Genomic DNA, 17,564 nt, shown 5'->3' on the forward strand with positions numbered 1-17,564 from the left:
CTCCCTCAGTACTGCCCCTCTGACAGTGCGGCGCTCTCTCAGTACTGCCCCTCCGACAGTGCAGCGATCCCTCAGTACTGCCCCTCCGACAGTGCGGCGCTCCCTCAGTACTGCCCCTCCGACAGTGCAGCACTCCCTCAGTACTACACTGGAGTGTCAGCCTAGCTTTATGTGCTCAAGTCCCTAGACTGAGACTTGAACCCACTCTCCACAGAGAGAGACAGACAGACAGACAGGGAGACACTCCCCGACCGACACTCCCCGACCGACACTCCTTGATCGACACTCACCGATCAATACTCAATCAATACCCGATCAATACTCAACCAATACCCGATCGATAATCAATACCTGATCAATACCCAATCAATACCCAATCAATACCCAATCAATACCGAATCAATACTGAATCAACACCCGATCAATTCTCAATCAATACCCGATCAATACCTGATCAATACTCCATCAATACCCGATCAATACTCAATCAATACCCGGTCGATACCCAATCAATACTCAATCAATACCCGATCGATACACAATCAATACTGGATGAATGCCCAATCAGTACTCAATCAATACCCGATCAATACTCAATCAATACCCGATCAATACTCAATCAATACCTGATGAATACCCAATCAATACACAATCAATACCCGATCAATACACAATCAATAACTGATCAATACTCAATCAATACCTGATGAATACCTAATCAGTGTTCAATCAATTCCCAATCAATACACAATCAATACACAATCAATGCCTGATGAATACCCAATCAGTACTCAATCAATACCCAATCAATACTCAATCAATACCCAATCAATACCCAATCAATACCCGATCAATACTCAATCAATACCCAATCAATGCTCAATCAATACCCGATCAATACTCAATCAGTAACCGGTCGATACCCGATCAATACTCAATCAATACCCGATCAATACTCAATCAATAACCGGTTGATAACCGATCAATACTCCCCTCGACATCACCTACTTCTGCAACGCCCGCGCCACATCCAGGAAGCCAACGGCTGTGGTGTTGTTGCGATCCCAGCTGACAGTTCTGAGGACAAAAGCAGAGGAGGAGACCGTTGAGCGGCCATCTTATGTTCCGCGTGCCCTCCCCCTGCGGCCCCCCGCAGCCCCCGGGGCCCCCCGCGGCCCCCCCGCCGTACCTGAGAGTGGTGTTGATCTGCAGAGCTTTGGCCAGCATCTTCGCCCCGATGTCATTCATCGCGTTGCCGCTGAGGTCGACCTTGGTCAGGCAGGTGTTGCTCCCCAGCGCGTTAATGATGACACTGCATCGAGTCTTCAACTTGGAGTTGGCGATGGAGAGAGACTGGAGGGACTGCGGGGGGGGGGGTGAGGGGGTAAGAGGGCAGGAGGTTAAAGGGCAAAGCTTGAGTTCACAGCAAACAACCCACCCCACCCCGATCGCTGGGGTGCAGTGCTCCACAGTCGAATAGTTCCCCCCCCTCCCTCCTCCCACATTTGACTCATCAATTCTTCGTGGGTGAAGCCAGAGGGTGATTGTGGGCAGAATGTTCGTCCTAGAGAGGAAGGTTCGCAGCCGAGCCTCGATCCTGTCCCTACCCCAACCCCCACCCCCACAGCACACGGGGCGGGGGTCACTGGGTCGCGATCAGTAGGATGACTTTCTTCCCCTTCCTAGCCCAGGACATTGAGGTCCCAAAGGGAGTGAGAGGGAGAGATGGAGAGAGAAAGAGAGAGAGCGAGAGACGGAGAGAAAGAGAGAGAGAGACAGAGAGAGAGAGAGAGACGGACGGAGAGACAGAGAGAGGAGAGAGAGAGAGACAGAGACAGGGGGAGAGAGGAGAGGAGAGAGAGACGGAAGAGAAAGAGAGAGAGAGAGAGACAGAGAGAGAGAGAGAGAGGCGGAAAGAGAGACAGAGAGAGGGGGAGAGAGAGACAGAGAGAGAGAGAGAGGTGTAATTACATTAGCAAATAGAGATGGTATTTGCCTGTTCGATTATGATGTCTTAACAGCATGTTTGCATGTATTGATTGCTTGTGCCTGACCAGCAGAGGGCATGTGACAGAGACAAGCAAGGCAGTTCAGTTTAGTTTCAGTTTCGTTCTAGATGCATCACTAGCATGATGTCTCCTGTAAATGCTGTATAAAGAGTTGAACAGACTTTAGATTAAAAGACATTCTCTTTCATAAATGTCTCGTCATTGAACCCACAAAGAAATCAATACATGGTGTCAGAAGTGATTGAAGAGATGAAGAGAAAAATCTGAAGTTAAATCAGCTCTCACAAATTAGCAAGCCAAAAGAGAACATCGTTGCTTACCATTGGAGAATAGCTAACGAAGTGAAAAATGGAAGGTTTACACCCACCGGCGACGCTTCAGTTGACAGGTAATGTGGCTGAAAATTGGAGGAGACTCAAACAACGTTAGGGTTGTATTTAGCGGCAATCGGAGCTGACGAGAAAAGTAATAAAAAGAAATCGTCACTGTTCTTACATGTCGTGGGTGATGAAGCGCTGGAGGTGTACAATAACTTCACATTCGCTGCTGATGGAGACAAAATGAAACTAGATAAAATAATGGAACAGTTTGAGGCCTACTGCATACCTAAACATAACGTGACATTTGAGAGGCACATATTTTTCACATGTGTACAGAAAACAGGAGAGACTATTGATCAGTATGTGACTGAACTGAGAAACAGAAGCAAATCATGTGAATTTGGGGGACTGACAGACTCGCTGATAAAAGACAGACTGGTGTGTGGTATTCCAGATAATGGTCTAAGGGAAAGACTGCTAAGAGAGCAAGATCTAGACCTGGGAAAAGCCATAGCACTGTGTAGGGCTACAGAGACTGTGAAGTCGCAGGCAAAGGAGCTGTTCAGTGACAGTAGCTGCAACGTGGATGCAGTGAGAATGAACGGACACAAACCGTTTAACAAAAAGAGCACCAATGTGAAAAAAGAGGCGTGGCCAGCGAACAAAAATGAAAGGGGCAACCGAAAGTCATGTAGTCGATGCGGTACACAGCATCCACCAAAAAAGTGTCCAGCATATGGTAAAAATGTAATAGTTGCAACAAGAACAACCATCATGCCCGTTGCTGCAAGAACCAAGTGCAACAAAGCAAGGTCCATACAGTAGATGAGAGCGAGATAGAGGAGTTCAATGTAGATGTTGTGTCTGAAAACAAAGAAGAAAAAAGAGACTGGATGTTGACACTAAAAGTGAATGGCATACACATTCCATTTAAATTGGATACTGGAGCACAAGTTAATGTGATATCAGAGACGATTTTAAGAAAATTAGACCCAGACCAAAGATACATGGAATCAAAGTGAAAGTGACAGGATACTCAGGTACTGATATACCAGTGAAAGGAAGATGCATTGTCAAAGTGACACACAAGGACAGAGAGCACACGCTAGCATTAATCGTGGTGCCAAAGGATGTGCAAGCCATACTAGGTTTAAAAGCCTGTGAGAGACTGAACCTGGTAAAGAGAGTCCTCGTTGTGGAAAGCGAAGGAGAGACAGTCTATGATGAACTGAATGTTGCGTACACACCGGGTAAGCTGATGTATACAGCAGACACATTGTCCAGAGCTGTTGACCCAGGAGAGCCCGCAAACACAGTGAAAAGACTGATGTACAAGGCAAAAGACAGTGGAACTGACTTCTACCAAAGCATGCTTGTATACCGCACAACGCCACTCGAGTGTGGTAAGTCACCAGCCCAACTCCTGATGGGACGTCGGCTAAGGTCAAACCTACCCATCCCGGAGAACCTCCTGAAAACAAAAGAGGGGAGAAAGCGAGGAAGTTCAAAGAGCAACAGAAAGAAAAGCAAAAGTACTACTATGACAGAGCAACACAAAACCTACCTGAACTCCACACTGGTGACCAAGTAAGGTTGAAAGACAAAACAACATATGGACTCAGAAGGGAACGGTCCTGAGTGAAGTTCAACCAAGATCATACACCATTCAGACAGATGAGGGTGCTGTTCTGAGAAGAAATCGTCAAGATCTTCTCATGGGACCAGCCACAGCAGGTCAAGAGACTGATATTGTTGAACAACCTGATCACACAGCTGAGAACCAATCATCTGAGGCAACAACTCAGATTCAAGGACAATCAATCAGAAAATCCTCAAGACACGTGAAGCCTCCTGAGAGACTCATTGAGCAAATTTAAGGACTATTGTTATAGAAGGAAGTAATGTTATCTTATTCTTTCTTCAAGTTCTAGTGTATTGACATATTTCATGTGAACACACAAAGCAAGGTTAAAAAACTTGATCATGATAATGATAATGTAAGTTCATTAAGTGTTACAGTTAAAATGCAGATTAATACAAAGAAAACATGTTGTTAGTTAAAAGTAAAATACTTTTGTTTTAAGAAAAGGAGATGTAATGATATCAGCAAATAGAGATGGTATTTGCCTGTTTGATTATGATGCCTTAACAGCATGTTTGCATGTATTGATTGCTTGTGCCTGACCAGCAGAGGGCATGTGACGGAGACAAGCAAGGCAGTCCAGTTTAGTTTCAGTTTCGTTCTAGATGCATCACTAGCATGATGTCTCCTGTAAATGCTGTATAAAGAGTTGAACAGACTTTAGATTAAAAGACATTCTCTTTCATAAATGCCTCGTCATTGAACCCACAAAGAAATCAATACAAGAGGGGAGAGAGACAGAGAGAGAGAGAGATAGAGAGAGAGAGAGACGGAGAGAAAGGAGAGAAAGAGAGAGATAGAGAGAGAGAGAGAGATGGAGAGAAAGAGAGAGTGAGAGAGACAGAGAGAGAGAGAGACAGTGAGAGAGAGAGAGACAGAGAGAGAAAGAGACAGAGAGAGAAAGAGACAGAGAGAGAGACAGAGAGAGAGACAGAGAGAGAGAGAGACAGAGACAGAGAGACAGAGACAGAGAGACAGAGAGAGAGAGACAGAGAGAGAGACAGAGAGAGAGAGACAGAGAGAGAGAGACAGAGAGAGAGACAGTGAGAGAGAGAGAGAGAGAGACAGAGAGAGAGAGAGAGAGACAGAGAAGGAGAGAGAGAGAAAGAGGGATGAGAGGATAAATCTTACACAATCTTCATCCTGAAAGAGTTGAACCGTCGCTTGCAGAATCTCATCGAGCATCCTGGAATAGAGAGAGAGAGGATAATGAGAGGTGAGAGCCACATAAGGAGGTATTAAGACAGGCGGCCAAAGGCTTGGTCACAGAGGTAGGGTTTAAGGAGCATCTTAAAGGAGGAGAGGTCGCGAGGCGGAGAGGTTTAGGGAGGGAATTCCAGAGCTCGGGGCCCAGGCAGCTGAAGGCACGGCCGTCAATGGTAGAGCGATGGAAAATCGGTGGCCTGAATTGGAGGAGCGCAGATATCTCGGAGGGTTGTCGGGGCTGGAGGAGGTTACAGAGATAGGGAGGGGTTTGAACAGGAGGATGGGGCAGAATTTTAAAAATCGAGGCGTTGCCGGACCGTGAGCCAATGCAGGTCTACGAGCACAGGGGGGTGATAGGTGAGCGGGACTTGGCGCGAGTTAGGACACAGGTAGCGGAGTTTCAGATAAGCGGATGGTTACGGAGGGTGCAAGGTGGGAGGTTGGTGCGGGGTGGGGGTGTGTGCAGGGGGAAGAGCGTGAGTAAGAGAGAAGACGCAAGTTGAAGGTTACTCACTTGGACTTGACGTTGAAGTTCTTGCCGATGGACAGGTGTCGGATGGATTTATTCTTGGACAGAGCTGGGAGCAGGGTCAACATATCCGAGTCAAACCCTAGGAGATAACATAACAACATAATAGCCTAAGAATTAGGAGCAGGAGTAGGCCGTACGGGCCCTCGAGCCTGCTCCGCCATTCAATGAGATCAGGGCTGATCATTGACCTCAACTCCACTTTCCCGCCCGATCTCCATATCCCTCGAATCCCCGAGAGTCCAACAATCTATCGATCTCAGCCTTGAATATACTCAAAGACTCAGCATTCACAGCCCTCTGGGGCAGAGAATTCCAAAGATTCACAACCCTCTGAGTGAAGAAATTCCTCCTCATCTCAGACCCTTTATCCTGAGACTGTGATCCCCTAGTTCTAGACTCTCCAGCCAGGGGGAAACAATCTCTCAGCGTCTACCCTGTCAATCCCCCTCAGAATCTTGTATGTTTCAATGAGGTCACCTCTCATTCTTCTAAACTTCAGAGAGCATCGGCCCAATCTACTCAATCTCTCATCATAGGACAACCCTCTTATCCCAGGGATCTATCTTAGTGAACCTCCCACTAAGGCAAGTATGTCCTTCCTCAGATAAGGAGACCAGAACTGTGCCCAGTACTCCAGGTGTGGTCTCACCAAGGCCCTGTACAATTGTAGCAAGACTTCCTTACTCTTGCAATCCCTCGAGCAATAAAGGCCAACATGCCATTTGCTTGCTGTAATGGGCATCACATGTAAACATCTCAGGCTGCAGAATGCCGAAGGAACGTCCCAGGATTATCACCTCTCCCCTCCCCAAAAAAACCCCGAATCCAAGCATTTCCTGTCACGCATCCCCCTGTCACACTCGACCCCCCCCCCCCACCCCCCGCACTCACCGTTGTCCGATATATCCAGGCTGCTGATGGTCCCAACCTCCCAGATGTTCTCCTGGATTACCAGGGCACCGCTCGACCGCAACTGGAACAGGAGAGAGCGACGGGTTAGTACTGGACCGGTGATTCACAGAGGATGGAGGCCAACTTCCGCCGATGGCGACTTCGGCCAACCCTGTAAAAGACCTCGAAATTCCACCTCAACACCCATCAAGCAAGAGTAAAGGTGCCTTACTGCAATTATATAGGGCCCTGGTAAGACCACACATATAGACATAAAGTTTGCCAGAACTTCGGGTCCCCACGGGTGAGTCCGCGCTGGGTACTCACGCGGAGGCCCAACGAAAGTGCCGGTTTCGTGCACGCACTGCGCATGCGCGGGAAACCGGAACTTCCGCTCCCTTAAAGGAAGGGGATCACAGGTCGAACGCGTGCGCCGGAGAGGCAGCGCGTACGCCTGGAACTTCCGTTTTTTTGCAGGTTTCTCCGGGACGGTAAGTCTCCAGCAGCTACGCTTATAAAAAGCAGTCGCAAGGCCTGCTTTTAACAAGGTAAGTGGTGAATTAAGTAAAATTAAAACATTTTTTCCACAGGTTTATTATTTTTAAATACTTTAGTTTATTTTTAGCCCCTGTAATTAATTTTTTCAAAATTTAAATTATTGTTTAAAATAGTTATTTTATGTAATTTATAGTTATTTTAAAAATGCGATTAAAAAAAAATTATTTGAAGTTTTAGTTATGTTATGGGGCTGAATTGCATTCATAGATTTGACAGGGCTTCCTGTCAAATCTATGAATAGAGATTCCCTGCTACCATTGGCTCTCCATGGCCCACGTGATCCCAGGGGATGCTTCCAACTAACTGCGCCTCTGGGATACACACGCACTGCGCGCCGGCAGTTGGAGGAGGCCCAGGATCAGAATCCCACGCGGGCCCACAGCTCAACGTGCCGGCGCGCTAGGTAAGTGCAGGTCGGAGGCTTGCACCCACGGGAAGCCTCCGACCCGAATTTCTGGGCCAAGAAGTAACAGCAGGAGTAGGCCATACAGCCCCTCGGGCCTGCTCCGCCATTCAATAAGATCATGGCTGATCATCAACCTCAACTCCACTCGCCCGCCCGATCTCCATATCCCTCGATTCCCCTAGAGTCCAAAAATCTATCGATCTCGGCCTTGAATATACTCAAAGACTCAGCATTCACAGCCCTCTGGGGCAGAGAATTCCAAAGATTCACAACCCTCTGAGTGAAGAAATTCCTCCTCATCTCAGTCTTAAATGGCCGACCCCTTATCCTGAGACTGTGACCCCTAGTTCTAGACACTCCAGCCAGGGGGAAACAACCTCTCGGCCTCTACCCTGTCAATCCCCCTCAGAATCTTATATGTTTCAATGAGCACGGTGGCATAGTGGTTAGCACTGTTGCCTCACAGCGCCAGGGACCCGGGTTCGAATCCGGCCTCGGGTGACTGTCTGTGTGGAGTTTGCACATTCTCCCCGTGTTTGCGTGGGTTTACTCCGGGTGCTCCGGTTTCCTCCCACAGTCCAAAGATGTGCGGGTTAGGTTGATTGGCTATGATAAATTGACGCTTAGTGTTAGGGGGATTAAATACATGGGGTTACGGGGATAGGGTGGGATATGTGTTGGTGTAGGGGTTACGGGGAGCGGGTGGGATATGTGTCGGTGCAGGCTCGATGGGCCGAAATGGCCTCTATCTGCACTGTGTGGTTTCTGTGATTTCTGTGATTCTGAGATCACCTCTCATTCTCCTAAACTCCAGAGAGTATAGGCCTGAGGAAGGACGTTCTTGCCATGGAGGGAGTGCAGCGAAGATTCACCAGGCTGATGCCTGGGATGGCAGGAATGACGTATGAGGAGAGATTGTGTCGATTGGGCTTATACTCGCTGGAGTTTAGAAGATTGAGAGGGGATCTCATCGAAACCTATAAAATTCTGTCAGGCCTGGACAGACTAGATGCAGGAAGGATGTTCCCGATGGTTGGGGGAGTCCAGAACCAGGGGTCACAGTCTAAGGATAAGGGGTAAGCCATTTAGGACAGAGATGTGGAGGAATTTTTTCACCCAGAGAGTGGTGAACCTGTGGAATTCTCTGCCACAGAGGGCAGTGGAGGCCAGTTCATTAAATATATTCAAAAAGGAGTTGGATATATTTCTTAAGTCTAAAGGGATCAAGGGATATGGGGAGAAGGCAGGGACAGGGTACTGAATTTGGATGATCAGCCATGGTCTCATTGAATGGCGGAGCAGGCTCGAGGGGCCGAATGGCCTCCTCCTGCTCCTATCTTCTATGTTTCTATGTTTCTATTCTACATAATCTCTCATCATAGGACAGCCCTCTCCTCCCAGGAATCAATCCAGTGAACCTTCGTTGCACCGCCTCCAAGGCAAGTATATCCTTCCTTAGATAAGGAGACCCAAACTGTGCACAGTACTCCAGGAGTGGTCTCACCAAGGCCCTGTACAATTGGAGCAAGACTTCCTTACTCTTATACTCCAACCCCCTTGCAATAAAGGCCAACAGGCCATTTGCCTCCCTTATTGCTTGCTGTACCTGCATGCTCACTTTCTGTGTTTCTTGCACGAGGACACCCAAATCTCTCTGAACACCAACATTTGAAAGTTTCTCACCATTTTAAAAATATTCTGTTTTTCTATTCTTCCTACCAAAGTGAATAACCTCACATTTCCCCACATTATACTCTATCTGCCACCTTACTGCCCACTCACTCAGTCTATCTATATCCCTTTGCAGAGTCTTTGGGGGTGATTTTCATTCAGAAGTCGGGAAGGAGGCGGGACTACAACTTTCGGGGTTGTAGTCCCGCCTCCATCGAGATGAGGCCAATCCACGCGATGTTAACTTGATTGACCTTGTTGAGCCCGCCCAGCGGGGCTCAGCAGGCCAATTAAGGGCCACCCGGCAACAGGTGACGTCACAGGCTGAAATTTCATCTGTCAAGAGGTTTTGACAGATGAAATAAGAACATAAGAAGTAGGAGCAGGAGTAGGCCATACGGCCCCTCGGGCCTGCTCCGCCATTCAATAGGATCATGGCTGATCTGAATCTAGACTCACGTCCACTTCCCTGCCCGCTCCCCGTAACCCCTAATTCCCTTATCTGCTAGGAAACTGTCTATCTCCATTTTAAATTTATTTAATGTTGCAGCTTCCGCAGCTCTCTGGAGTAGCAAATTCCATAGATTTACTACCCTCTGAGTGAAGAAGTTTCTCCTCATCTCAGTTTTGAAAGGGCAGCCCCTTATTCTAAGATTATGCCCCCTAGTTCTAGTCTCACCCATCAGTGGAAACATCCTCACCGCATCCACCCGATCAAGCCCCCTCACAATATCAGCGTTTCACAGCTGCTTGAAGCTGTCAAACACTGACAGTCTTACTTCTAACCTGAGTCCTTCTACACAGACTCAGTTAGAAATCTCACCGGCACAGAAAGCTGCAGGCTGTCACTTTTGACAGATCGCAGCCATTCTGCTTTCTGTGCCGGTGAGATGATGGACTCCTGAAACCGAGAGGAAGGAAGGCTGTAAAGGTAAGTACAGGTAATTTAAACTTCTTCACACACTTTACACACACCAAACACACTTACCTTTGCACTCATGCACACATCACTCACCTGAACACTGACATCTCGACCCCTCCAAGTCCTTCAACCCGACGGCCCGACTCCTCTAACTTGGCGTGGTTTGTAGCCGTCGGGAATCCCACAGTTCAAGTTTAAAAATAGGGATTAGGCTAAAAACTGCCTGTTAACTACCTGTTAACAGGCAGTTAATTGGCGCTAATCTCTTCCCGCCTCGGGGAGGCGGGTCCCAGTGCGGGGCGGGCACCCGCCTCCTTTGAAACTGGCATGGAGGCGGATTGGGGGGCGGGATGGTGTCGGGACCCCCGAATTCGGGACTTTAACCCCCCGCACGCCTCCAATCCCGACTCCACGGGTCAATGAAAATTGACCCCTTTGTGTTTTCCTCACAGCTTATTTTCCCACCTAGCTTTGTATCATCAGGAAACTTACATAAGAACATAAGAAATAGGAGCAGGAGTAGGCCAATCGGCCCCTCGAGCCTGCTCCACCATTCAATAAGATCATGGCTGATCTGATCCTAACCTCAAATCTTCTATCACTCTCCATCCCACCCGAACCCATGTGATCTCCCGGGAGAGGCGAAAAACCAGATAAAAAACCCAATGGCCAATTTGGGAGAAAAAATCTGGGAAATTCCTCTCCGACCCATCTAGGCGATCGAAACTCTTCCAGGAGATTACTCTGTCCCTATATTTTCTACAGTACTTACCTTCTGTAAAGGCAATCTCCACCCCAGCCAGGAACAGGAATAAAACCATCTCCTGAATCTAACAGAATTAGACACAAGAAGTAGGAACAGAACCAGGCTACACGGCCCCTGGGCCCGCTCCGCTACCCACAGGGCCATGTCCGATCCGAACCTAGACTCATGTCCAATTTCCTGCCCGCTCCCCGTAACCCTTAATTCCCTTTACTTCTAGGAAACTGTCTATTTCTGTTTTAAATTTATTACACGTGGTCTCTTCATCTAGGTCATTAATATAGATTGTAAATAGCTGAGGCCCCAACACTGATCCTTGCGGCACCCCACTAGTTACAGCCTGCCAACTTGAAAAAGATCCGTTTATCCCTACTCTCTGTTTTCTGCCCATTAACCAATCCTCTATCCATGCTACTATATTACCTTCCTACCCCATGAGCCCGAATCTTGTGTAATAACCTTTTATGTGGCACCTTATCAAATGCCTTTTGGAAATCCAAAATATACTATACTATAAGAATCAAACCTCCCTCGCAAACAGTGGACAACTATCGACCGCCTCGGCTATGAAGAGAGACTGGACAGGCTGGGGTTGTTTTCCTTAGAGCAGAGAAGGCTGAGGGGGGACCTGATTGAGGTGTACAAAATTATGAGGGGCATAGATCGGGTAGATAGAAAGGAACTTTCCCCCTTAGTAGAGGGGTCAATAACCAGGGTGCATAGTTTCAAGGTAAGGGGGCAGGAGGTTTAGAGGGGATTTGAGGGAAAACCTTTTCACCCAGAGGGTGGTTGGAATCTGGAACTCACTGCCTGAAAGGGTGGTAGAGGCAGGAACCCTCACAACATTCAAGTATTTAGATGAGCACTTGAAACGCCACAGCATACAAGGCTACGGACCAAGTGCTGGAAAATGGGATTAGAATAGACAGGGCTTGATGGCCGGCGCGGACATGATGGGCCGAAGGGCCTCTTTCTGTGCTGTATAACTCTATGACTCTAGGGGCTGGATTTTGTTACTGGCGTGGGCTGGGGTCGTGTCATCCGCTTTTTGTGTTAGCCACCCGATTCTAAATCGATCTGGGAGAATGATGCGATTTTAACTTAAGTGGGCAATTGAGTTCCAGCGTGTGGGAACCCATGGCCCAATTAGTTTTTCAAATCTGAAAGTCGTCTCCGATGACGTCATCATTGCTGCTGCATTTAAGGTCTGCAACAAGCCTTGCTTCTTCTGCAGACTGCCAACCTTTTGGCCTTTCATGCTAGAGGGACCTGGAGGTAGAATGACCAGCGAGAGACCTGGGTCTGCTCCCAGGTTTGATGACGTCGCCCTGCAGGCTTTAGTTGAGGGAGCAAGAGCCAATAAAGAGGTGCTCTTCCCTTCTTCAGGGAGGAAGAAGCCTCCCCAGCAGACCAAGGCTGTGTGGATCCAGGTGGCCCAGGAGGTCAACTCTTTGTCGATAACCCGCAGAACCTGGCTTCAGTGCAGGAAGAGGTTTCATGACCTTCTGCGCACTGGAAGAGTGAGTATGACTTTCCCATCACCCTCAATCTGATCCCCATTGCCTCTCCTCACCAGCACTCAGCTTTAGCAATCTCTTCCTCCACATCTCACTCGACACTGACATCCCTGCACCCTTACCCATTCCCTCTCTCTTTATGGTAACATTCACCTAACTATTCGACTATGCAGCCCTCACACTCCCTATCACTGCGATGCTATGAAAACAACTGACAACACACAGGGAGAGCCCTTGGTCTTGCCACCTCACTCCATCTTTGTCTCCTTTTAAGCATCATATGAGGAGAGGTTGAGTAGATTGGGACTCTACTCATTGGAGTTCAGAAGAATGAGAGGCGATCTTATTGAAACATATAAGATTGTGAAGGGGCTTGATCGGGTGGATGCGGTGAGGATGTTCCCAATGATGGGTGAAACTAGAACTAGGGGGCATAATCTTAAAATAAGGGGCTGCTCTTTCAAAACTGAGATGAGGAGAAACTTCTTCACTCAGAGAGTGGTAGGTTTGTGGAATTTGCTGCCCCAGAAAGCTGTGGAAGCTACATCATTAAATAAATTTAAAACAGAAATAGATAGTTTCCTAGAAGTAAAGGGGATTAAGGGTTACGGGGAGCGGGCAGGAAATTGGACATGAGTCTAGGTTCGGAATGGTCATGGCCCTGTGGGTAGTGGAGTGGGCCCAGGGGCCGTGTAGCCTGGTTCTGCTCCTACTGTGTTCTAATTCTGTTAGATTTCAGGAGATGGTTTTATTCCTGTTCCTGGCTGGGGTGGAGATCGCCTTTACAGAAGGTAAGTACTGTAGAAAATATAGGGACAGAGTGATCTCCTGGAAGAATTTTGATCGCCTAGATGGGTCGGAGAGGAATTTCCCAGATTTTTTTCTCCCAAATTGGCCATTGGGTCTTTATCTGGTTTTTCGCCTCTCCCGGGAGATCACATGGGTTCGGGTGGGATGGAGAGTGATAGAAGATTTGAGGTTAGGATCAGATCAGCCATGATCTTATTGAATGGCGGAGCAGGCTCGAGGGGCCGATTGGCCTACTCCTGCTCCTATTTCTTATGTTCTTATGCTATGGATTCTCTACACTCACTGCTTCATTCTCACTCAACCTCCACTTGTCTCCCTCATTGCAGGAAAAGAGAGCTCACAATAAGCGAGAAAGAGCGAGGACAGGAGGAGGGCCACCCTCAGTAGCCCAGCTCACCCCCTGGGAGGAGGCGGCCCTGGAGATCGTGGGAGTGGAGGAAGATGCGCAACTGGGGGACGGACAGACAGGCGCATCACAGCAAGCTGGTGACAGAATAGTTTTCCATCTCTCTCATTGACATTGCATGAGTGGCTGATAATGATTCTGAAGCTCTAACAGATGGACTTATGATCATCTGCAATATGCAATGTGCATGCAACCTTTACCTCACATCGCTGACTCTTTCCTTTACTTCCCCACAGGACCATCGCAAGCACCTGTCCCCACTAGCCAGGAGGAAGAGCCTGAACATCCAGACTCCTCAGAGGAAGCTGCAACCTCGGAGGGCGCAGCGTCAGCAGAATTCAGCGCACCCAGCACCAGCGCAGACACTCACACCTCGGTGGGACCTTCGGGACATAGAGTAGTGTTGTCACCTGGTGTATCACAGCTCACAAGTGAGCATCAGCAGATTGTGGAGACAGGGACAGCAGTGGAGAGTCCTAGTCGGAGGGCGCTGGGCTCTCCCAGCTCAGCTCCGCTGCATGTCGACCCTCTGCCTCCGGGCCCATCCATAAGATCAGCGGGGCTGGAACTCCAGGAACAGATGCAGGAGTCATAGAAACATAGAAGAAACATAGAAGATAGGAGCAGGAGTAGGCCATTCGGCCCCTCGAGCCTGCTCCGCCATTCAATGAGATCATGGCTGATCATCTAAATTCAGTACCCTGTCCCTGCCTTCTCCCCATATCCCTTGATCCCTTTAGCCTTAAGAAATATATCCAACTCTTTCTTGAATATATTTAATGAATTGACCTCCACTGCCTTCTGTGGTAGAGAATTCCACAGGTTCACCACTCTCTGGGTGAAGAAATTCCTCCTCATTTCTGTCTTAAATGGCTTACCCCTTATCCTTAGACTGTGACCCCTGGTTCTGGACTCCCCGGCGATCAAAAACATCCTTCCTGCATCTAGTCTGTCCAGGCCTGACAGAATTTTATAGGTTTCGATGAGATCCCCTCTCAATCTTCTAAACTCCAGTGAGTATAAGCCCAATCGACACAATCTCTCCTCATACGTCATTCCTGCCATCCCAGGTATCAGCCTGGTGAATCTTCGCTGCACTCCGTCCATGGCAAGAACGTCCTTCCTCAGGTAAGGCGACCAAAACTGCACACAATACTCAAGGTGTGGTCTCACCAAGGCCCTGTACAACTGCAGCAAGACATCCTTGTTCCTGTACTCGAACACTCTTGCTACGAAGGCCAACATACCATTTGCCTTCTTAACCGCCTGCTGCACCTGCATGCTTACCTTCAGCGACTGGTGCACAAGAACACCCAATCTCTTTGCACTTCCCCTTCTCCCAATCTATTGCCATTCAAATAATAATCTGCCTTCCTGTTTTTGCCACCAAAGTGGATAACCTCACATTTATCCACATTATAGTGCATTTGCCATGTTTCTGCCCAATCACCCAACCTGTCCAAATCATACTGGAGTTTCGCGACATCCTCCTCACAGCACACACGCCCACCCAGCTTTGTGTCATCTGCAAATTTGGAGATATTACATCCAATTCCCTCGTCCAGATCATTAATATATATTGTGAACAGCTGGGGTCCTAGGACCGACCCTTGCGGTACCCCACTAGTCAGTGCCTGCCACTCAGAAAACGACCCGTTTATTCCAACTCTTTGCTTTCTGTCCGCCAACCAGTTCTCTATCCAAGTCAATACCTTGCCCCCAATCCCATGTGCCTTAATTTTGCACGCTAATCTCTTATGTGGGACCTTATCGAAAGCCTTCTGAAAGTCCAAATACACCACATCCACTGGTTCTCCCTTATCTATTTTACCAGTTACATCCTCAAAAAATTCCAGTAGATTAGTCAAGCATGATTTAACTTTTGTAAATCCATGTTGACTTTGTCCGATCCTGTCACTGTTTTCCAAGTGCTCTGTTATTACATCTTTTATAATGGACTCTAGCATTTTCTCCACTACCGATGTCAGGCTTACCGGTCTGTAATTCCCCGCTTTTTCTCTACCACCTTTTTTGAATAGTGGGGTAACATTAGCTACCCTCCAATCTCTGGCAGGTTTTGTCTCCAGGGTTGATGTGAGTGTGGAGCGAATGGAGGAGTCCATAGCGAACATGAGCAGAGCCTTTGTGGAGTCATTGGCGCATGAACGTATCACCACGGAAAGGATGGCAACCTCCGTGGAGGAGATAAGTCGCCAGGGTATGGAAAACATGGTGAGTGTTCATAATAGAATGACATCTCTTGAGGAGCGATGGGCATCTATTGAACAGAGAAACCAGACCTTCATGGAAGTCCTTCTGAGTAGGACTGCCAGTGCAGATACGGGTCCCCATGGCCCCCTAAAGCGCAGCAAGGTGCTCTCAAGCCACTTCCAATCGCTGACCCCTTCTGGCCTGTGCAGCTTCAGGTGGGTGAGCAGCAGCCTGGCGCTCCTGTTGCTAAGTAAGTGGGCAGAGATTTGGCAGATGCAATACAATACTGGAAAGTGTGAGGTTATGCACTTTGGCAGGAAAAATCGTAGAGCAAGTTATTATCTTAATGGCAAGAAACTGGAAAGTACTGAAGTACAAAGGGATCTGGGGGTCCTGGTGCACGAAACTCAAAAGGTTAGTATGCAGGTGCAGCAAGTGATTAAGAAGGCCAATGGAATGTTGGCTTTTATTGCTAGGGGGATAGAATATAAAAATAGGGCGTTATTGCTTCAGTTGTACAAGGTATTGGTGAGACCGCACCTGGAATATTGCATACAGTTTTGGTGTCCATACTTAAGAAAAGACATACTTGCTCTCGAGTCAGTACAAAGAAGGTTCACTCGGTTAATCCTGGGGATGAGGGGATGGGCATATGAGGAGAGGTTGAGTAGATTGGGACTCTACTCATTGGAGTTCAGAAGAATGAGAGGCGATCTTATTGAAACATATAAGATTGTGAAGGGGTTGGATCGGGTGGATGCGGGGAGAATGTTCCCGATGATGGGTGAAACTAGAACTAGGGGGCATAGTCTTAGAATAAGGGGCTGCTCTTTCAAAACTGAGATGAGGAGGAACTACTTCACTCAGAGGGTGGTAGGTCCATGGAATATGCTGCCCCAAAAAGCTGTAGAAGCTACATCATTACATAAATTTAAAACAGAAATAGACAGTTTCCTAGAAGTAAAGGGAATTAAGGGTTACGGGGAGCGGGCAGGAATTTGGACATGAGTCTAGGTTCGGATCGGTCATGGCCCTGTGGGTAGCGGAGCGGGCCCAGGGGCCGTGTAGCCTGATCCTGCTCCTATTTCGTGTGTCTAATTCTGTTAGATTCAGGAGATGGTTCTGTGATAGTGGATTGGCGGTTAGGATCAGATCAGCCATGATCTTATTGAATGGCGGAGCAGGCTCGAGGGGCCGATTGGCCTACTCCTGCTCCTATTTCTTATGTTCTTATGTTCTTATGCTGCTGTTGTTCCTGGTTCTGCTGGTGCCGCGGCTCGTGTTCGAGCTCATCTAATGCCCAGAAGGTAAGGAAATAAATGGCTCCCATGCTTCTGGTATATGCCTCCGTTGAGGAAGCGCTGAGTGAAGGTGGCGAGCGGGGTTTCCCAAGAGGTTACACTGGAGATGTGTGTGAGGCTCTAACCTTCCACAGGTGTGATTAAGCCTGGTAAAAGTTGCCCCAGGCCTGAAACAACAAAGTCCTGCCACCTGCAAATGATGACTGATCAAATCCCCTCTTTAATGGTTGACCTGCAGCTGATAGTCAGCAAGCCAATAGTGCTCCCGCCAGGTTTCACAGGCGTGATCCCCGCCAGGCGTGTTTTACGTAGGAAAAGGGTTAAAAATGCAAGGGACGGTTAAAATGGGATTATAAAGGCCAATTATTGATGATTAAGGGTGTTAAAGACCAGTCCCGC

General features: G+C 48.1%; 1 protein-coding gene across 1 annotated transcript in view; it reads right to left on the reverse strand.

The window, feature by feature from the left end:
* Positions 1-551: 551 nt before the first annotated feature.
* LOC147118172 (capping protein, Arp2/3 and myosin-I linker protein 3-like) overlaps positions 552-17,564 on the reverse strand; it is a 75,438-nt gene continuing 58,425 nt past the window's right edge. The window contains exons 16-20 of the mRNA XM_085983669.1: positions 6,601-6,682; positions 5,692-5,788; positions 5,103-5,157; positions 1,190-1,362; positions 552-1,077 (exon numbers count right to left, since the gene is read on the reverse strand). Coding sequence (XP_085839795.1) covers positions 1,005-1,077; positions 1,190-1,362; positions 5,103-5,157; positions 5,692-5,788; positions 6,601-6,682 — 480 coding nt within the window. The 3' untranslated portion in view covers positions 552-1,004. The remainder of the gene's footprint in view (positions 1,078-1,189; positions 1,363-5,102; positions 5,158-5,691; positions 5,789-6,600; positions 6,683-17,564) is intronic.

This window comes from Somniosus microcephalus, chromosome 4 (assembly GCF_052327205.1).
Source record: "Somniosus microcephalus isolate GS21.2 chromosome 4, FLI_Smic_1.0, whole genome shotgun sequence".
NCBI classification, from domain to species: domain Eukaryota; kingdom Metazoa; phylum Chordata; class Chondrichthyes; order Squaliformes; family Somniosidae; genus Somniosus; species Somniosus microcephalus.